This window comes from Lynx canadensis, chromosome B3 (genome assembly GCF_007474595.2).
Source record: "Lynx canadensis isolate LIC74 chromosome B3, mLynCan4.pri.v2, whole genome shotgun sequence".
Classification (NCBI taxonomy): Eukaryota; Metazoa; Chordata; class Mammalia; order Carnivora; family Felidae; genus Lynx; species Lynx canadensis.
The window spans coordinates 145,279,733-145,299,832 of record NC_044308.2 but is presented as its reverse complement, the minus strand read 5'-3'; the positions used below and the strand labels follow the sequence as shown (position 1 = coordinate 145,299,832).

The 20,100-nt window shown below is 63.3% G+C and overlaps 2 protein-coding genes across 2 annotated transcripts; both read right to left on the bottom strand.

The window, feature by feature from the left end:
• Nucleotides 1-974: 974 nt before the first annotated feature.
• On the bottom strand, nucleotides 975-6,197 carry SIVA1 (SIVA1 apoptosis inducing factor). Its single transcript, XM_030320120.1, has 4 exons — nucleotides 6,065-6,197; nucleotides 3,954-4,148; nucleotides 3,082-3,238; nucleotides 975-1,163 (listed from the first exon to the last, which is right to left on the bottom strand). The coding sequence occupies exons 1-4, from the start codon at nucleotides 6,180-6,182 to the stop codon at nucleotides 1,106-1,108; spliced, it is 528 nt and encodes a 175-aa protein (XP_030175980.1). The 5' UTR covers nucleotides 6,183-6,197; the 3' UTR covers nucleotides 975-1,105.
• Nucleotides 6,198-10,817: 4,620 nt separating this feature from the next.
• Nucleotides 10,818-19,232, bottom strand: ADSS1 (adenylosuccinate synthase 1). Its single transcript, XM_030320118.1, has 11 exons — nucleotides 19,092-19,232; nucleotides 18,314-18,364; nucleotides 17,933-17,999; nucleotides 17,083-17,190; nucleotides 16,900-16,981; nucleotides 16,014-16,140; nucleotides 15,284-15,438; nucleotides 13,428-13,552; nucleotides 12,540-12,637; nucleotides 11,287-11,436; nucleotides 10,818-11,205 (listed from the first exon to the last, which is right to left on the bottom strand). Exons 1-11 carry the CDS (start codon nucleotides 19,216-19,218, stop codon nucleotides 11,153-11,155), a joined length of 1,143 nt encoding a protein of 380 aa, XP_030175978.1. The 5' UTR covers nucleotides 19,219-19,232; the 3' UTR covers nucleotides 10,818-11,152.
• Nucleotides 19,233-20,100: the final 868 nt, after the last annotated feature.

Genomic DNA, 20,100 nt, shown 5'->3' with positions numbered 1-20,100 from the left:
TTCACGGTCACCCAGTAGTGGCGCTGCTCACCACACGGCAGTTGACTCTGACTTTCCGAAGAACCGCGGGCTGTTCCCGCAACGGCCACGCCACCTTGCGCTCCCGTACGGTGCACGGGGACCCGTTGTCTCCACATCCTCGCCAACACTCGCTTTTTGTCTTGATAACGGCCATCCAACAGGTGTGAGGTGGTTTTGACCTGCAGTCCCCAAATGACCAGCGCGACGTCCTGCTTACTGGGGTCACGGCCTGCAGCCCCAGCAGGAGGCTGGACGCGAGGAGGTCCCAGGTCGAGGATGGCCGTGTCTGCTGCTCAGGGCGCAGCCTGCCGGTGGGCCAGAGCCCCAGGCCCCTGAGCCGGAAGGCCTTGGAACAGTATGGGTTCAGGAAGGCCCCGGGCGCCCGCCACCCCCCTCCAGGCGGCCTCCCTGTCTCCGCTTCAGTGGCTTCTATGATGCCCCGACATAGCAAACCACACCCTGGGCCCGGCTCCAGCCCGCCACCCCGCCGTCCCCTGCCCACCCTCCCCCCCCACCCCCGTCCACCCCCTAGACTCCGTCTAGGATGCGGAGTCTGACGGCAGGGGAGCCTCGCGCGTGGGGACCGGGTGGAGGCTCCAGGTGACGGAGACCCGCAGCCTGCCGGTCCAGCCGCCCCGCCGCTCCTATCGGCTGCCCCCGACGTGAGGACTGCCCGGCCGTCACTCCCAGAGAGCAGGGACCGTCAGGTCGCCGGGAGCCCCGGCCACACGGGCACCCAGATGGGGGCACGTGAGGGACAGTCTGGGACACCAACCCTGAGCCACTCTGGCACCGTGGCCACGAACTGTAGAGTCCGTCCTCTCTCACCGCTGCTGGCTGGAAGGGCTGGAAATAGCAGACTCCGGACGCCCGTTTCCCACGTACAAGATGGGGGAGCAGGCGCAGAGGTCTCCAGAAGGCCACACCCCAGAACTGTTCAGCGAGTCCTCTGGTCCAAATATAAAGGGGTTTATTCGCTTCCGCCCTCAGTACAAAATATAAAATAGACACCCCCGCCCCCCAGGGTCCCTCGGCGTTGCCACTGGCGCGGCCGTCCAGGAAGGCTGTCGTCCGCTCCCGGCCCTCAGGCCTCGAACGTGGCGCAGCTGGCACAGAGCACCGTCTCCTGAACGTCGCCACAGCTGCAGCATCATGGGGAAGAGAGGAGAACCGTTTTGAGGGGCTGAGCTGAGTCCCCAGGCTGACCCCCCCAGTCCCTCGACCTCATCTGGACACAGGGCCGTGAGCCGCATACAGAACTACTTAACACAAGGTCCCTCACCCCGCACGGCCGGCATCCCCGGAGGAAGACCACGTGAGGCCACAGGGGAACCCCGAAGTGCGCCCACAGCCACCGGGGGGGGGGGGGGGGCAGAGGGGGCCCGGAGCCGGCCTTCCTGAGCCTCGGGAAGAGGCAGTCCCGCCGACGCCCGACCCGCCGACGCCCGACCTCGGACCTCCGGCCAACGGGGCGTGAGAACTGCTGACGGGCCCATCTGCGGCCCCCGCCCCACCCCAGAGATCTCCCAGTCTCCAGGCAGGGTTTACTGGACCACAGTGGCTCAGCGAATCGCAGGGGAAATTCATCAGGAGAGACGCCAAAAGGACAAGGAATTGGCAGCACGTTACAGAACGCCCAAGGAAACCCGTTTTCGTCGGAGATGCAAGAAGTCGGAGCTGCCCAGCCGCTGGCAGGGAGGGTGGTGAGCCTGTGGCCCACGGGCGAGCCAGGAGCCATGGGCCCCAAGGTGGCCACGCGTGGCCCACTGGGCTGCATTTTAGTGAGAGCAGAGCCTTGGCACGGAACCCACCTTGGGGGGAGGGGACACCTGCGGGGGGGGGGCACCTTCAGGGGAGCAGGGCACCTGCAGGGGAGGGGGGGGGCACCTGAAGGGGAGGGGCTACGAGGCCATGGCCTGGCTTCTAAACCTGGGGATGCCGCTTTGGCCTTGTGACCCGGAGCGAGTCACTTGTACAATGGGGCAGGAACCCACCCCGTTTGGGCTCAGAGATGGGCCTGGGGCCGCCCCCATCACAGGTGACTTCTGTAGGTAAGGGGCAGGGTGGGGGTGGGGGGAAGAGCAGGAAGTAAAGGCCAGGATGATGCTGTCGGGCAGGAAGAAGGTTCCTGCACACGGGGCTGCAGGGAGGAGGGCTCCCGGCAACTCTCTCTCTCCCTCGCCTGCCCTTCTGTGCTCAGCACCCCCGCAGGTGAGGAGGTAAGCGGGGGGACACCGGAAGGGCCCGGCCCCCCTCGGTCTGCCCGTGAATATGAAGAGAAGAGACCAGCAAAAACAAAGCAAAGACACGCCACGTGCACAATGTGCCCAAACTGGACAGCACAGAGCTCCCAGTCCCCCACCCTCACTCCGGGCTGCACACCTGCCCCTGCTCTCCGGGGCTCGCCAGGGCTCGCTGGCGGGCCCACCAGAGCTGGGTGTCTGCTTCCCGTGGTTGGTTCTAAAGACTGTCGGGACTAAGCTGGTTGGAGGTCGACACAACCGGCTCTGAGTCTGCACGGGGGCCTCGTCTTTCTTACAGGGCCCCGTTCACCCCCGCCCGGCCAGCCAACAGTGGTGCGGGGGTGGGACTGGGACCCAGCGCTGCCCAAGCCCGCACGGGATCCAGCGAGCTGAGGCAGACGCACGCTCAAGTAGCGCACGAAGCAAACGCTCCGCTGGGGCTCCGGCAGCCCGCAACCAGCCACGCGCAGACCCGCGAACGGACCTGAGCCTGCCCCCACCTGCCTCCACCAACGGCGAGCACCCTGCCGGGAAAAACCACGCCGACAGTCCCGACACCAGACCTCGAAAGATCAAATCACGAAGTGACTGAGACAGCAGACCCAGAGCAAAGGGTGGGACTGGGGGCCGACGTGACCCGGATTTCCTCGAGAAAAGACCGGTCTTCAGAAAAAGGTGAAAGCGGTGAAGCATCCGTGGGCACCGCGGCATCCCGAGAAGCAAGGCCACGCGGGGCCCCTCCCACTGCCCGCCCCCCAGCCGGACCGGGACGCTCCGGCACCTGGCACCTGCTCGGGCCCCGCGGTCGGTCACTTACTCCACAAGGGCGCACAGCGCGCAGGCCACGGCCCCGCAGCTGCAGCAGATTCGCACGCACCGCCCACACAGGGCGCGCTCACACTGGCCACACGCCGCCTTCCCGTCCACGGCTCGCACGCACGAGGAGCAGGCCCTGGTCGCTGCCCCGGACGGGTCTGTGAGGAAGAGACGCCGCCGTCAGCCCTGCGGTGGCTGCGGGGCCCCGCCTCCCCCACCCGTGGACAGAGGGCTGACCTGACTCCCTGCACCTGACCTGCCCCCTGCCAGGGGTCCTCCTGACCACCTACAAGAAAGCACGGCCCACAGACCCTCGTTCACTCGGGAGACCCCAGGAGCCCAGGGGCACGTAAGAGGCCGGCTTCCGCGACCCCGTCCCCGTCCGTTCTGCTGTCTCCAAGTCAGAGCGGGAAGGAGCAGTTCTCCCCCTGGTGGCTCGTATCAGAACTCTTGTGGCCTTCGTCTCGTGATCCTAGTCCCGGTGTCCCAAAGCGTGGCCCGTGCACCACTGCTTAGCAAAGGCTGCGCTCCGGGCCTGGGGGTGGGCGGGGGGCAAGGACTGTGGTATCTACCCCGCAACGAGGGCAGTGGTCTGAGCTGCTCCCGCCCAGATGGAAAGCAGGCAGGACGCCAAGAGGGTTTCCACTCCTCTCCTGACCCCCAGCCAGAGGCTGCTTCAAAACCCAGGGCTTGGATGTCGGGGTTGGGGGAGGGCAGAGCCTCCTGACGTCAGGAGCCTTCTGGGCTCCCCAGCTCCCGCCTGCCCAGAAACGGAAGAGCTCCCTGGCAGACGGCATCAGGAATGAAGGACAACACACCTCCACATCCATCCTCCGCGCGGGGCCGGAAGTGCCAGCTGCTGGCCTCACTCACCAGCTTCGGAGGCCTGGGCTCGGCTCCTGGTCAGTCGGCCATCCGGTCCGATCAGCATCTGCCCACGGGGGGTCCCAAGGGCCTCTGTGGGGCCAGGCTTCGGGGACTCCGGCAGGTCAACGATGGCACAGCCTTCCTCCCACAAGTGGTCCATATAGGCCTGGGCCCCTCGAAAAAGGAGCTGCTTGGTTTTCTCTGGGGAAGACAAATCAGTCCCAGCGTCCACACCCCTGTGGCGTGGAAATCCTGGCCCGGCCACCCTGTCCTCCGAGCCGGCTGTGGCCAGGCCTCCTCTGTGTCCTGTCATCCGGTCGCCCCCGGCCCATGCTGCTCGCTGCTGGGCCTTCCTTACCCGAGCTCCGGGGCCACCTCCTCCAGGAAGGTTCTGGACCGTGCAGCCCTACCCAGGCTCCCTCTTCTGATCTTCCACACGGCTCTCTTGACGTGTGGCCTCGCGTCACCGCGGTTTCTCCCCGCCAGGCCCCGCGAGCACCCCACGAGTCGGCGGTGTATGGCACAGAGAAAGCCCTGCCCCTCAGGTCACTAGTTCACAGCCCTGGCCAGTGTGCCCCCTCCACCTACTGTGGAGCCGCCGGCAGAACAGAAGCAGCAACCAGCTCTGACACAGGCGCCCCAGGACTTCCCAGACCTCCGTGGGCCCGGACACCCCACCCCTGGAGCCAAAGTAGATGCTCGGCTCCGCAGCCGTGGCTTTGCCTCAGGCCGCACGTCGGTTATCCCGGGGCTTGCACGAGAGCAGACGCCCACCTCCAGCCCCCAAAACGCCTCATCTGAGGTTTTCTGCCTTGTCCCAACAGAGCCAGGGTGAAGACGCCGGAAGCTGTTGGCTCTACGTGGTACTGATGGGAGGACAATTGCCGGGTAACTCCGATGACCCCTGCCACACCCAGCTCCTCCTCCTCCAGCCCCTGCCTCGCCTTATCCTGGGGAAAGGGGGAGTGTCAGGAGGTGACCGGTTTTCCCAGGCTTGTGGTTCATTCAAGGTAAGGGGTCAGGGCTGGAATTTGCTGCACATGAATTCAAACTGGGTGCCTGGTCCTTAATTACGGAAGGCCCCGGGGGGTCGAGGGAGAGGGTAAGCCAGACTGACTCGGCCTCGGAAAGCAGTTTCGTTCGCCACCCGAGTGTGCGCGAAGGAAAGGGCAGAACGACTGCTGACAGCAGGGTGGTGGCTGGGGCGGTGGTAGGAGGACAGGAACCGCGTCTCCCAGGTGGGCTCTCCCCCACATCCCTCAGGCACAGCGGCTCCGCTTGGTTGCAAACCCTCACTGCTCTAAGGGTATAATCTCCGGGCCCCCACCACTAGGTGAGGTGAGCTCCACTCTGGAGCGGCCTCAGGGTATTAACCGCCCCAAACTGAAGAGCCATCGTGTCAATGCACCAAGAACCATGCACGAGGAAGCCAGATGAGAAGGCCTACAGCTCGCCGCCCTCACACCTCACCGGGACCTGGATTCCAGCACGCTCCTGCTTCCTGGCCTTTGCACGTGTGTCCCTCTGCCCGGAATCCCTTTCCCGAAACTTCCTCTCCGCCTACCTAGCTCCCACCCACCCCGCACGAGCCCTCGGACACCCCTGCGGCTGGTCCTGCAGCGACCGGTGCCCGCCCAAATCACCTCCGGAGAGTCCTCCCCACACTGGGCCGGGAAGCTCCCAAAAGGCGGGGTCTCCCACGCGGTGGAGGGCAGGGGCGGCGCGCTCCACAGACAGCTCTCGGGTTAGGATGCGCACTCAGGCCTGCTTACCCCACCCGGGTCAGGGCACCTCCCCACCTCCCGCTGGGCCCGAGAGACGCGGGGGTTAACCCGGCCGGGATCAGTTACTGGCCCAACCCGGGTCTCCGGGGGGGACAGAGCCCCGAGGCAGCACCGCCCGCAGGCCGCCCGTTAGGGGAGGCAGGGAGGGAGGGGCAGGCACGCCTCCTGCGGCCTGGGGTCGGCGCAGGTGAGCGTGCGACCCTTCATGCCCCGCTCACCGCTCCCGAAGCCCGGCTGGACTGCTGGTCCCGCAGCCTCGCAGCTCCCGGGGGGCGCGGCCTGCGGAGACCACCTCCCAGGCTCCCGCGTGCGGGAAGCCCACCCGGCACTCACCGAAGATCTCCCGCGAGTACCGCTCGGCGCATACGCCGCGGCTCAGCTCCCTCTGGCCAACGCGGACCTTCAGCTGCAGCGGGGCCGCGTCCGCGAAGGTACAGCCCCGCTTGGGCATGGCCGCGGGCCCGGGGCTGCGCAGCTCAGCCGCGCGCCTAGCCGCGACCCGTGTCGTCACAGCCGCGCGCCAACGCAGCGCGGCGCGGGATAGGATAGAGTCATGGGCGGGGCGGGGCTCGAAAGCAGGACGGCGCGGGATAGGCTCGGGGCGAGGGCGGGGGCGGGACCCAGCTGCGCGCGAAACGCCGGGGGTGAGGGCGGGGGCGGGGCTCGAGCCCGCCGCAGGATAGGTCGGGGGCGAGGGCGGGGCGGGGCTACAGCGCGGAGCGGGATAGGCCGAGGGATAGGGCGGGGGCGGGGCTAGAGTGGACACGGCGCGTGATAGGTCGAGCGTAGGTTGGGGTCGGTACTGGGACAGGGGCGGGTCTTGTGTGAGGTGCGCCGCAGGATAGGCAGAGGGTGCTCTGGGGTCCGGCCTCGGCGTGGCCGCACGGCAGGGGCGGCGTGTCTCGGGTGTCTTCTGAGTGGTGGTCCCAACACAGCTGTTGAGAGTGGTTATATTTCCTTGTTGAAGTCATCAAAGTTGGAGGATGATTCACGTCGTCCTAACTTTTAAGTGGGAGGAATACCTAGTCCTCACGGAAGTGGCCAATGGCGTACGGACTCCCTGGACGCAAGGAAGTCGCCGCCGGCCGTTTCCGGAGCAGCTGACGTCACTTCCGGCCGGTGGTACGCGAGCGCGGAAGAGGACTGTGTGAGCCGCTGGGACTGTGGTGCTTGAAACGCGGGAACTCCGGGGCGCTGGCTTTAATCTTGCGAGTGTTGGACCGTTTTCTAGAGTCTTTGTGTTCGGGTTCGAAGCTGCTTCGGGACCTCTGAAGACACAGGAGCCGCCTAGCGTGGCTAAAGGCGTGTCGCGGGGGCCCAGGAGGTCGCGTGTGCACCTGCCGGCGGCACCCCCTGACGGGGTGACGAGGTGACACGCTGCCACCGGCAAGGCTGCGGGTCCGCGAGCCGGGGTGGCCTCCGCCCTGGGTGGGCTACCGCGTCCTGGCTGCCGTCGCGGGGCCGGCACTGCCACCGCTGCCTCCAGCACCTGGAGGTCCAGCAGCCCTCACTCCTGAGTCCGTGAGGACCTGTGGTCACTGCGGGGGCGAGACGCGCGCACCCCTGTTCGCTACTTCCGCGACCTGGCTGCAGTCTGTGCGACCTCACAGACGAGTGGATGAAGAAGATGAGAAGGACACCTGCAGTACCACGCATGGCCCAGAGGATATTGCGCACAGGGAAAGACACATACCCTATGATCTCACTAATACGAGGAGCCTAAAGTCCTCAAACTCCCAGAAACAGAGCGGATGGTGGTTGCCATCTGGCGGGGGGGGGGGGGGGGGGGCGGAAGCTGTGGGTCAGAGGTGGGTCTGCCCTGCAGCGTGGTGACGAGCCAAAGGTACTGTGATGTCCATCTTCAGTGTTCTCACCGGAGCAACTACAACGGCCACGTGGGGTAAAGAATGTGTCATATGTCAGTTATATCTCAATGCTGGGGAAAAATTACTTCCCTGAAGACCTCGTCTCCAATACAGTCACCTTTCGAGGGACCGGGAATCGGCGATGCAGTCCAGCTTATAACACATGCCACGCTCTGCACTAGGCTCTTGGAGTGCCGTTGAGTACAACCAGCCGGGTCCCTCCCCGGTGGGGCAGATGTCACGACAGGGGAAGCATGGGGGGCCGTGGAGGCAAAGGTAAGCACACCTGCCCTGCCCAGGTCAGAATGCCCCAGGAAACCCAGCTGGCCAGGAGCAGGGCTCATGTGAAGCCTTTGCTGAATGGCATAAGCTTAAAGTTGGATGTTGGAGAACGAGAAGCTGGAAGCACTGTGAGCATGTCCCAAAGGAAAGGGACGGAGCAGCAAGAAACCGAGAGCCGTTTCATCCCCAGGACGGAAGGCCACCGGGACTGCTCGTTCTCTCCAGAGGACATCATACGGGCGCCAGGCCTGGATAAGAACATTTTCTCTGGCGCCAGATGTACTCAGGACCCAGTGTGGAACACACTGCAGGTGCCAGACCTGTCAAGATGCCAAATACTATGTTGTACGTGCCTGCTGTTACCAGCCAATTTGCAAAAATAAAAAAGGCTTGAGCCAGAGGACCGATGCTTCGGCTCCTGGAGAGTCTTAGCCCCCTGCTTTCCAATTCTCTCACCACCCCACCTTTAGGACCTGTCTACAGTTGACATTCTGGAAATGGATGTTCCAGAATTGCGTTGAGGAAGGAACACGCTTTCTGTTTTCTCATGAGGAGGGCAGCATACCTGCCAGAGAGGACAGGCGGGCAGGAATTGTACTCGTTCAAGTGTCTAATCAGGGCTGCCTCAGGGCCTCAAGATTGTGAGTTGTCATCTCAGCTGTCTGAAGCTGGGTAGTGTGGTTGTATTACTCTTAGTAACTTAGGTTGGAGGCTAATTTATTTACTTAGGGCGAAGTTGCATGGAACACCCAGATGATAGATGCCCAGTTCCATCCGTCACCACAAACCCGAGTGCCCGGGGGACTGGAGAGACCACGGCCCTGCTTTCTGTCCCCGTGGGGTAGTGTTGCAGTCCTAGAACCTGACACGTGCAGACTCATTCTGCAGATGCCGGTGCATGGGTGCGTTTGTGTCGGGCTCCTCAGCATGCTGACTTTGAGACCGTCTTTGTGACCGTCGTATCCCACGTGTGGACGGGCCAGTCTGTTTACCCGTCCACGGCCACTGGGCTGATGCCAGGTTTGGGCTGTGACAAAGGTGGCTTCTCTGGATATCCTTCTGTAAGGCTTTTTCTAAACATTCTTCATGTATTGTGGTCAGCAGGGATGGAATGGCTAGGTGGCAGGTTAGAGAGTCGGCAGCTTTTCAAAGTGCTTGGAAGAGCACGTCAGTCATGATCAGTTACCGATTTGTCTTTTACTCCCGTATCGAGCTGAGGCCACTGTGAGCCCTCCCCTCCATTCTGGGGCTGTGTTATTGGTGCAAAGTAGAGCACCTTATAATTACTCAGGCCCTCAAAACACCTGATGCTGGAAAAAGGGGGCTGTGAGTACCAACCCATCCCTCAGAGCCTCCTGCCCCTGGGCCGTGAGAGTGAGGAAGTCAGTGCCAGGAAAGGACCACTGCCCCTGGAAGTTGGTCTTTTCAGCCTGTAAAACTCCACAGACACCCGAGGACGTTGCCTGAGGCTGCCTCTTTGAGATTTTGGCCAGAGATGGAAGAAAACCAACAACGGTTTGTGTCCAAGCGAAGGATTTAGCAGCCACTACGAGACGGAGATTTGAAAACATTTTTGCAGCTAATATAAATTGCTGGTTAACCCTCCGAAGCCAGGCTTGGAGCTTTTCGTGTAGAATGAAATGATTTCTCTTTCTTCTGAAAAACGTCTACTCCGCTTGACTGACAAGGGCATGTGTTTCTCTGTTGCGGCAAAATGCTGCCGGACGGTCACCTCACATGGAGAAGCGTGCTCCCAGGGGGCGGGGAGGAGTGTGGGGTCCAGCGTGGCTGAGAGGGTGGCTCCACTTCCCCGAAGAACCCACCCCTGCCTCCGGGCTCTTTGGTCCTTCTTGCTGCATCATGGAAGGAGATGATTCTCAGGAAACTCAAAGAGCAGTTTCTGCTGTGTTCCTCACCTCTGCCTTCAAGCGGCTGTGCTGCTTGGGGACTGGAGGCCCAGGGAAGCTGGTCGGAACCCGTTTTCCTGGCTTTCTTTCAGATCACTGGACACTGTTCTGGGCACCGTGTGGAGCGGTCTGCGAACGTGCCTGAGACCGCAGGAGTCTCAGAACGGCGCACTGAAGATACCGCCACACAGTTAGCATCTCTGAGGCGTGAGCCAGCCACACTGCAGCCCGCGGCCCCTTCCTGGACCAGTGTGGTCCCTGGGAAGCAAGCACCATGGGCACTTGGCCCATTTCGGTGAGCCCAGATGACAGTGGCAGTGTGGCAGAGCCAGGATTTGACCCCGACCGATGATGGGTCTCCCCACTGAATTCCTTCTCTCCAAAGTGATATTGAAAGGGCGGTTATTTTTCTGAATTTACCCCCAATTCTGGAGAGTTGTTTGAGGACGCTACTCAGCCTCCAATGGAGACCACAGTGAGCTGGTTCCAGCTCTGGCCAGTGAGGAAGTGACTTACTCAGGGCGCCTGGCCAGCGCAGTCAGTTAAGCGTCTGACTCTTGATTTCGGCTCAGGTCACGATCTCACGGTCTGTGGAATCGAGCCCCATGTCGGGCTCTATGCTGACAGTGCGGAACCTGCCTGGGATTCTCTTTCTCTGCCCCTCCCCTGGTCACTCGCGCTGTCTCAAAACAAATCAACTTAAAAAGCGACTTATTCCACTGACATTTCGAGGGATGGGGGCAGGTGGTTGCAAGTGACGTGAAGAGGGGCCTGCTGGTGGCCTCCCTCCGCCCGGGCAGGGAGGGCTCCCAGACCAAGGGGATGCTCCTTTAACTGCCCCCGTTAGCGAAACATCGAATGGCTGCCGGCTCTCCTACACGGGCTCCCTCCAGTTTGCCGTCTAAGCAAGCAAACGGCTTGGCTTCATGACACCGGAGACCTGCGGCACCCCCTGCAGACTGTCGTCACAGCAAAGCATTAGCAGCACCTTTTAGAGTTTGAAAGTCAAAACGAAGAGACGAACGAGACATGTACCGACCACTACCATTCAGTGGCTACTAGATTTGTTTATTGCTGAGCTCCAACCGGCCATACAGCCATGTGACAACGTGCCATAGAAGTTCTCTGTTTTGAGTACTTGGGCTCATTTTAAATAGCAGGATTTAAAAAACAAAACAAAACAACTGTCCACAGCCCTGGCTGTCAGATGTTTGAGTCACTGCAGACATCAGTGGTTGAGCTGAAGGCTTGGAGAGAAATACAAAAGTACAGAAAATGGTTTCCCTATCTCTTAGTTTACGGCGTTGCTTTTGTGGCTGATGATGCCGGAGGGGACGCTGCGGCCTGCCGGGGTCAGCGCTGCTTGTCTAAAACAGCTGGATCATGGAATCTCTTGATTTGCCGACACCAACCCATTTCACTGAAAGGGAAAAGGGCCGCTCAGCCCCAGGGTTTTGGGGCAGGGAGAGGGCGGGGTGGTGGCCGGGGCTCGGGCACCCACCTGCCACTCCGACGTGATTCTCCACGAACCGGATGTAGTTCTGGGCCTGCGGGGGGAGGTCCTCCCACTTCCTGGCGCCCGTGGTGTCCGCCTTCCACCCAGGCAGGGTTTCATATTCGACCTCGACCTTCTGCAGTATCTCCTGGTTAGCTGGGGAAACAAAGGGTAGGGGCTGACCCGTGTCCCGAAGATGCTGGTGTCTCACGCTGCCCATTCAGGGGCCTGCTTGCCGTGGGGCTGAGCAGCGAGGAAGGCAGGCAGCCCTGTTTGTTCTCAGAGTTGCAGGGTGGTTTTAGGACACTGGCTGTAACCCTTCCAGACCAGGGGGGACACATCCACCCAGACTTGGGTTCGCTAAGTGCTCTGACAGAACGTACACTGGTGACTCAGCTAAGGAACTTCACGGACCCCACTTGGAAATTCTAAGGGTCCTGAAGCATGAAGAGTTCCTGAAAAACTCTTGTGTCCCGTTCCCGGGGCGAGGGCCCCGCTCTAGCTGTGTGGTTCCCGGCATGTGGCTCACAGTAGATGCGACCACCCCTTATTGACGGAAGGTGCTGGAACAAGCCGTCTACTGCAAGGGTCCTAATTCACATGCTCCCCTGGGCCCTGGATCCCTGGACTCACACCACACTCCCGCTGTGCCCTCTCAAAGGTCGGGGACCAGTAGGGCCAGGGCACACAGGCCGAGAGGACACACGCAGCCCCCGCAGCCAAGCGGCACTGGTGGGTGGCGGGTCTGCGCGTGCGCACAGGCGAGGGAGGGCCACTCCCCCCACCCCCAGCTGAAGGCAGGAAGTCGCTGGCAGGGGCGCGTCCAGGTGCGTAAGTAACAGATCCAAGAAAACATGAGCCTTTGTACTTTTTAAAAGATTTTTAAAAGAACGGATGCACGGAGGCAGAAACCCATCAGGTGTTAAATGGTCTGACCGAAAACCGTGTTTTCCTGGGTAGAAGAGTCCGCATTGGGTTTGCACAGTGCCGGCCACACCGGCCGCTCGGGAGCTTCCAGTGCTCCCGGGAGCTGGGCCTCGGCAGCCAGTGCCTCAGTGTCCCCGGGGGCTGGGGCCAGCGGGGTTGGCTCCCACCTGTCAGCCCTCTCCTGGGGCCAGGCCTCCCCCGGGGTGAGAACCTGTGACTGGCAGCCGCCCGCCCAGGACTGGCCGGCTCCGGAGACAGGTGCTCCCTCTGCACGTTTGACGTGCAGACCCTCCCCTGCTCCAGCCTCTTCCCGCCTCGGATCTTTCCGGTACCTGGGAAATAGGGGATCCTCTTCCCGTTCAGCTTGTACGAGACCCCGACTTTGACCTCGTCCAGGGCATCCAGGATGTCCAGCTTTGTTAAGGCCAGCCTGTCCAAAAGCCAACAGACCGAGGCACGCTGGAGAAGCCGTTCCGTTCGTCCGTGCCCCTTGCTTCTCTACAAAGATGAGGTGGTCCCAGGAAAACGCGGTGCAGACAGGCTAGGGAGTGGGGCTTGTGCCCGTCCTCGCTCTGCTCACCTCGAGGGCCCCCCCCCCGGGACCCCGTTCTGGCGGCTCTTGCCCTGTTTGCCCTCCGTCATGGCTCCGCCTAAGTGCTCCTCTGCGGGCAGCTGCCCCATGACCCCAGGGACTGGCGGCCTCCCCGGGTGCCAGCTCTTTCCGGCACGGGCCCTGGGCCGCGGGCTCCATCCTGTTTCCTCCGTGTCTCCCTCCTCCCTCCCTCACGGACCGGGCCGAGAAGGCTCGCAGGTGGGTCTCCCCGTGCTTGTGAGTCCATGGTGGCCTCTGTGCCCGGCGCAGACACCCTGTCTTCCACGCTTCTGTGTCTCAGCCCCTCGGCGCTCAGAGCGCAGCCGCTTTGGCACTAGGTCCTAGTTGGGGACGGTGGCCCCCTCCCACGGCCCGACCCAAACCTACAGACCTAACGGAGGTGCTGACTCGAGTCCAGCCAGGCCCAGGCCGGCCCCCACTGTGCCCGTGAGGACGGCCGCGTGCGTCCCCGTGCGCCGGCGTAACCTGCCGCGCACGTGCTCAGCCGGCTCTGAGGTGCCCGGGGAGGGGGGCCTCCCAGGGGTGGCCTCCCTGTCACCCCCACTGCGGCCTCGCCGTGGGGAAGGGGAGACCCTGTGGCAACAAACAGGCGGGAAGGGCTGCTCACGCGGTAAAGCCGTTGACCATGTGCGCGTATCGCAGAATCATCAGGTCCAACCAGCCACAGCGCCTCTTCCTGCCCGTGGTCACCCCCCACTCGTGGCCACGGCTCTGTAGCAGGTCCCCGATTTCCTGCGTGAGAACAGAGCGGGTCCATGGCGCCACTTAAGGGAGCCCGCACTTGGCTGCCTCTGTGCTCAACACCTCTCTCTGCTGCCGCCTCCTCCCCTCTTCTCCCCTCCTCTTCTTCCTTCTCCCTCCTCCTCTCCCTCTTCTCCCTCCTCGTTTCCTCCTCTCCCTCTTCTCTCCCTCTTCCTCTGTCTCTCCTCTCTCTCCCTCCTTCTCTTTCCCTTCTCCTTCCCCTCCCTCCTCCCCCCTCCCCCTCCTCTCTCCCCTCCTCTCCCTCCTCCTCTCCCATCTCTCTCCCTCCTCTTCTTCCTCTCCTTTCTCCCTCCTCCTCTCTCCCTCCTCCTCCCCCTCTTCTCCCTCCTTCTCCTCTCCTTTCTCTCTCCTCTTCCTCTTCCTCTCTCTCCTCCTCCCTCTCCCTCCTTCTCTTTCCCTCCTCCTTCCCCTCCTTCCTCTCCTCCTCCCCCTCCTCTCTCCCTTCTCTCCCCCCCTCCTCTCTCCCCCCCTCCTCTCTCCCATCTCTCTCCCCCTCCTCTCTCTCCCATCTCTCTCCCTTCTCTTCTTCCTCTCCTTTCTCTCTCCTCCTCTCTCCTTCCTCCTCCCCCTCTTCTTCCTCCTTCTTCCCTCCTCTCCCTCTTCCTCTCTCTCTTCTCCCTCTTCCTCCTTCTCTTTCCCTCCTCCTTCCCCTCCTTCCTCTCTCCCTCCTCTCCCTCTCCTTTCTCCCTCCTCTCCCTCTCCTCTCCCTCCTCTCCCTCTCCTTTCTCCCTCCTCTCCCTCTCCTTTCTCCCTCCTCTCCCTCTCCTTTCTCCCTCCTCTTCCTCTCCTCACCCTCTCCTCTCCCTCTCCTCTTCCTCTGTCTCTCCTCCCTCTCCCTCCTTCTCTTTCCCTTCTCCTCTCCCTCCTTCTCTTTCCCTTCTCCTTTCCCTCCCTCCTCCCCCCTCCTTCCTCTCCCTCCTCTCTCCCCTCCTCTCCCATCTCTCTCCCTTCTCTTCTTCCTCTCCTTTCTCCCTCCTCCTCTCTCCCTCCTCCCCTCCCTCTTCCCTCAGGGGAATGCTTGAAATCACACTCCCTGACAAACCCTTCCTCACACCTGGCTTCTCCCATTGTTTCCACGTTCTCACATCCCCAGCAGGTGTGTCTGCAGCTAAGGCTCCCCTGATCGGGCCTTGCCGACCAGTGGGGTTGTGTTCTCAATGCCTCCTGAACACGTGGGTGGGGAGCAGGGCAGCCTCTTGTCCCCCCCGATGGCCCGCGAGGACAGAGGGGGTGCTGGCCCTGTAGCTTTGCGCCAGGGGCAAGGTTTATTTCTGGGCAAGATCCCCATCCCTGTCACTGCTCCCCCTGCCCCGTGAGAGCCCTGGCTACTCCTGGACGTGGCACCCTTCCCTCCCGACGCCGGTCTTCACACGCACCTGTTCGGGACAAGAGCCTGTGCCCTTGCTGCCAAGGGCACAGGGCCATGCTGAGAAAAGGCCAGTGTTTTCCTGACGGTCCCTGAGCTGCACCACACGGGGCGCCCTGAGGGGGCTGAGGCCCCCCGCGCGCTTGCAGTGTGTCCCGGGGACACGGTCGGCTTGAGCTTCTGCGGTGCGAGGCCGCTGTAGCGAGCAACCTTCTGTGCACTCGTCTCTGCCTGCCTCTGCCCTTGCCCTGCGCGTCCCTGCCCGCCCCGCCGCTGAGCGCCCCGCACCGCCTCTGTGTCCCCCTGCTGAGGCCCCGCGGGGGCTGGGGACTCACGTTGATCTGCTCGGTGGGGAAGGCGCCGATGCCCACGCGTGTGGTGTAGGCCTTCACCACGCCATAGACCTCGCCTATGTTCTGTGGCGGGATGCCCAGGCCCGTGCACACACCGCCCACGGTGCAGTTGGATGATGTCACAAAAGGGTAGGTCCCTGCAAGACAGAACCGGACGGGGGGTGTCCACCGCCCCTGCAGATCACCCCGGCCCGGGGCTGCCTCTTGGCAGAGGACAGTGGGTGGTTCAGCCTCCCCTAAGTCCCCTTGGTGGGGTCTCCAGGGCCGGTGGTCTCAGGGACCAACCTGGGGGAGCTGCCTGCAAGGGCACCGTGAGTCAGGCCGCTGTGGCTCAAGTAGGAGTCTGGGGGTGAACAGAGGAAGAAGGCTGCTCCCAGCTCGGATGGTGGGGGCCTCCCCTGCTGTACCAGGTGGCCTCGGTTTGGGTGCGGCCACGGGGTCGGGACAGGATGTACAGGGGGCCCACACAGCCGGAAGCACCGGCTGTACCCAGCCTTGCGGGGAGCCCTGGGCCCAGCTCCGGACACTCTCCCTTCCTTCTAGATCGTCTCTCCCTCTTCCCCCTCCCAGTTGAAGCAGGAAGACTGGGGCGGGGGGGGGGTGCAGCGTGATCATCCTCAAGGGGAGCCCCGCCCCGTCCCGTCAGTGGCCAGCCTGGTCCCCAGCAGGCACGAAAGGAGGTCCGCTGGGAGCAGCTGGGCTGGGGACCTACCGAAATCAATGTCAAGGAGGGCTGCGTTGGCACCTTCCACGAGGATCTTTTTGGGGGTGCCGTGGAGTGCCTCGTACATAAAGTAGACGCCGTCTCGGACCATGGGTCGGATCCGCTCAGCAAAGCCCTGTGGGGGGAGGCAGAGGGAGGCTGCAGGGGGCCAGGCCACGTCCGTCCAGCTCCAGCCCCATCTGACAGCCCGATCCTTCCAGTACATTCCTTTCCCGCGAGGGTCCTGACCTGCCAACCTGTCCCCAGACCTGGAACAGCCCCTGGCCCCACCTGAGTCTTATCTGCGACTCTCACGAGCCTCTTCCTGCTGTCATGGGCTGAACTGTGTCCCCCCAGTTAATCTGTCCGAGTCCTGGCCCCCGGCCCCTCGGAACGTGACTGCGTTTGGAAACAGGCCTCTAAAGAGGAGATTATGTTGAGGTCGCTGTGGTGGGCCCTAATCCAACGTGACTGGCATCCTCATCGGTTTGTCCCTGTCCTCATTCACAGCCTCCAGCAAGGACTGGAAGGAGCCAAGATCCCAGCCTTGGAAACTTCTGGAAGGGCTCTGTGCTCCCCTCATCCTGTCCCTGACCCCATGCTGCCCCTCTGTGAGTCAGCAAGGCCCCCTATACCTCATGCCCCAAATAGGACGGGGACAGCCTCTTTCTCCAGTGCATCCTGGGAAACTTGCCCTGTGGGAAAGCGAGGGGCCCAAGCATCCCCTGGCCTCCCGAGGGGACCCTCCTGACCTGGCTGGCCCGAGGTCCCTAAGAAGGCCAGCCGCCCCATAAGAATGCCCTGTGACAGCGTGCCCTGCGAGCGTTCCGTGAACGTCGGACAGGGCGTCGCGCCTCTGGCAGGCTGCCCGCCGTGCCAGGGGTCCCTGCTCTACCTTGAGCCTTTTGAGTTGACCTTCAACATCCACTTCCAGGGTGGGGAACATGGACCGGTGCTGGTGAGCCAGGTTCTTGAATCTGCAGGGGTGACAGTGACTGCGACCCCTCGCCCCGCCTGGGTGTCCGCGCCCCTCCTCACTAGCCACGGTCCCCCCCTTGGGCTGCGGACGGCTGGGTACCTGGCGGAAAATTCATCAAAGTCCGACAGCAGGTCACAGATGCGGAGGCCCGTGCGGGCCGCTTTGGAAGAGTAGGCAGGTCCGATCCCCTTCCTGGTGGTGCCGATACTGGAAGATGGGGCGGCCGTGAACACAGGGAGCCCGGCCCCGCAGCCTGCTGGGGGCCCGGGAGAAGCCCGGACGCTCAGGGCCCCGGGCCGGCACCCCTAGACCCCGGTTTGCACCCCTACAAAAAGGGTAGAGCTGGGAGGGGCGCTTCCCAGCAGTAGCACCTGGAGTCTGGGGCCGCCTCTCCAGGATGGGGGTGGGGGAGGGGCTGGGGCCCTGGAAGGTGGTCCTGGGCCAGCCCTAACCCTCCCCTCGTCCCAGGCCTTGGCTCTAAGACATCCTGTCTGCGTTCGGCCCCAGCTTCCCTCTTGCGGGGGGCACTGAGGCTGCTGCCCTGCGTGTCTGACCGGGCTCGGCCGACGGGATGCTCAGCACTGCCACCTGCTGTACCTGCGTGTGAGCGCGCGCGGTAGGCGTGCGCGTACCTGCGCGCACACGTGCGGCAAGTGAGCATGCCACGTGACGAGGCAGGACGGCCACTGCCTCACCCTGTCCTGACTTCGAGAGCCAGCCGCTGGCACACTCTCGCGAGGATCTTTGGAGGCCAGGGAAACAGCCGTTGGTGCTGGTGGGGCGAGGGTTTGGGCGCCGTGGTGAAGTGGTGGCCTGTGTGTGTGTGTGTGTGTATGTGTGGCGGGGCGGGGCCGGGGCACCAGCGGTCCCGGTGGCTTCCAGTGGACCTCGGCCCCCTCTCCGCACACCCCAGGGCCCCCAGACTCGAAAGCCCCCCGGAGACACTCACTTCTTCCCCTCCTGCGCCTGTCGCTGTACTTCCTGCAGCCCGTCCACCGCCTGGTGAAAGTCAAACACTGCCCGGCCAGGCCAGGGTCCCCAGGGGGAGACAGACACAGGGTTAAGGGCCTCGCCTGCGCCAGCCCAGCCGCCCGGGACAGGTGGTCCAGTTTGAAAGGGGACATGCTAGGATCTGGCCGCCGCCCAGACTCACGCGTCACCGTGAGTCCCTCGGGCCTCAGCTTCCCCATCTGTCAATGGGAACAGTGACCCCCACCCACTGCCCACCTTCAAGTTCTTCGAGAAGGCCCCGTGGAGCTACGGGGCCCAGCGTCCCGGGAGGAGGGCCGCGGCCGCGTCATCGCTCACGTGGCAGGTGGGCGGAGCTTACCCAGGTGGGCGCGGTCAGAGATGATGAGCCTTTTCTCCCAGTCCTTCAGACCTGCGGCCACGGGGCAGGCGGTCAGCCTTCAGGGGCAGCTGGCCCAGGTCCCTCCCAGGGCGAGTCCACAGAGGTCACCAGGGGTGTGCCCTCCCCTCCTGGCCTCTCTCCCCGCCGAGGGCCCCGGAACCTCCCGCCCCGCCCGGGACGCCCCCCACATCTCCCTGCGGGGCCTCCGTCCTGTCACTTCTTGCTGCTCACGGCCCAGGGGCAGGTTCCCGTTGACTCTTCTGGCTCCTGCCCTGAACTCGAGCCCTGAGGCCGAGGCACGCTTCCTCCTCGGACCCCATCGGGGTCTCAGGGCCGCGGCCTCTAGACAACCGTCACGGGGCGCAGTTGCCCAGACACCTGGCCGGTGGCCTCGCTCTCGCCCCTCTCTGCCTCCTGCCTCCGGAAACCACATCCTTGCCTGCAGGCGTGGCGGGCCCATGGGTCCCCAGTCCTGGCTGGGGGGCTCCAGCCAACTCCAGGTCCCAGGGCCCCTCCCTGACTTCCTGGATGTGACGCTCCAGGGCCACCTGTCCCCCGTGTCGTGAAAGCGCCTTACAAACACTGGGGCCCACAGCCAATTTGGGGCCTTAGGCCGCCCTGCTCTCTGCGTCCTGGAGCGAAGTCCGGCTTTCTGCAGGGGCAAGGCCAGCAGGAGGCGGGTGGGGGCCCGGCCGAGGCGGGGAGCCCCCCCACCCCAGAGCCGGGCCAGGGTGAGCGCGTGGGGACGCGGACCCACCTTTCTTCTCATTCTTTTCTGCTTCTTCAAACAAGCCGGGTAAGTGGACGACCACCCCATTGCCTGCAACACACGACAGGAGACTGGATTGAATGGCAGACGCTGGCGAATTCGGCGAGAGCGTCATCAAGCGTGCGCGCTCACGGCAAGTGGGGTGAGAGCGTCATCAAGCGTGCGCGCTCACGGCAAGTGGGGTGAGAGCGTCATCAAGCGTGCGCGCTCACGGCAAGTGCGGCGAGAGCGTCATCAAGCGTGCGCGCTCACGCTCCCAGCGGCCGTGTTCGCGAAGCCGGGCCCCGGACGCGGTGAGCGGGAAGCCGACTGGGCTCTGGCCACGCTGGGAGCCCGCGCAGCCGTACAAAGGGAGGACGTTCGGACCTGCTACCGCACGCGGACCGCGGGGACACGACGCCGAGTGCAACAGCCCAGTCCCCAAAGGACCCACACAGTGTGGCCACTCACACGAGGTCCCCAGAGGAGTCAGATTCGCAGAGACAGAAAGTAAAAGGGGGTGCCAGGGGCTGGGGGTGAATGTTTAATGGGGACAGAGCCTCAGGCTGGGAAGATGGAAAGTCCTGGAAACGGACCATGGCGGTGGGTGCGCTACAGTGTACACGTGCTTCGTGTGCTGAGCCCTGTGCCTGAAGGTGGCCAAGAGGGGAAGCTTCCGTTCTACGTATTTATCACGGTAGAGACGACAGGGCCCGAACAAGACAAAAGCCAGCACGGAGCGTTTACAGGGCCGGACAGCGTTTGGTGGTCGCTGCGGCGGGGGCAGGGCTCCAGCCAGGGGCGTGAGGGAGCCTCTTGGAGTGATGACAGTGTCCTAGGGCTGAGTTGTGGTGGCGGCTGCGCGATTGTGGCGAATTTCACAGCACGTAAATTACACTTGCGTAAAGCTGCTGCGGTTGATTTGAGCAGCGGAAAAGCGGGAGAAATGCAGCCCCAGCCGTGCCCGGACCCGACTGGGGCCCTCCGGGAAGCCGAGCCTTCCATACGACGCTGGAGT

Excerpts from the sequence above, each read along its gene's own strand:
- SIVA1 (XM_030320120.1), bottom strand. The coding sequence starts at position 6,182 with ATGCCCAAGCGGGGCTGTACCTTCGCGGACGCGGCCCCGCTGCAGCTG. Across the intron at positions 4,149-6,064 it reads GTACTCGCGGGAGATCTTCG|AGAAAACCAAGCAGCTCCTT; the intron begins GTGAGTGCCGGG and ends TGTCTTCCCCAG. Across the intron at positions 1,164-3,081 it reads GCGCTGTGCGCCCTTGTGGA|CTGTGGCGACGTTCAGGAGA; the intron begins GTAAGTGACCGA and ends ATGATGCTGCAG.
- ADSS1 (XM_030320118.1), bottom strand. The coding sequence starts at position 19,218 with ATGACGCTCTCGCCGAATTCGCCAGCGTCTGCCATTCAATCCAGTCTC. Across the intron at positions 17,191-17,932 it reads CAGGCGCAGGAGGGGAAGAA|TATCGGCACCACCAGGAAGG; the intron begins GTGAGTGTCTCC and ends CCCATCTTCCAG. Across the intron at positions 11,437-12,539 it reads GAGGATCCCCTATTTCCCAG|CTAACCAGGAGATACTGCAG; the intron begins GTACCGGAAAGA and ends TTGTTTCCCCAG.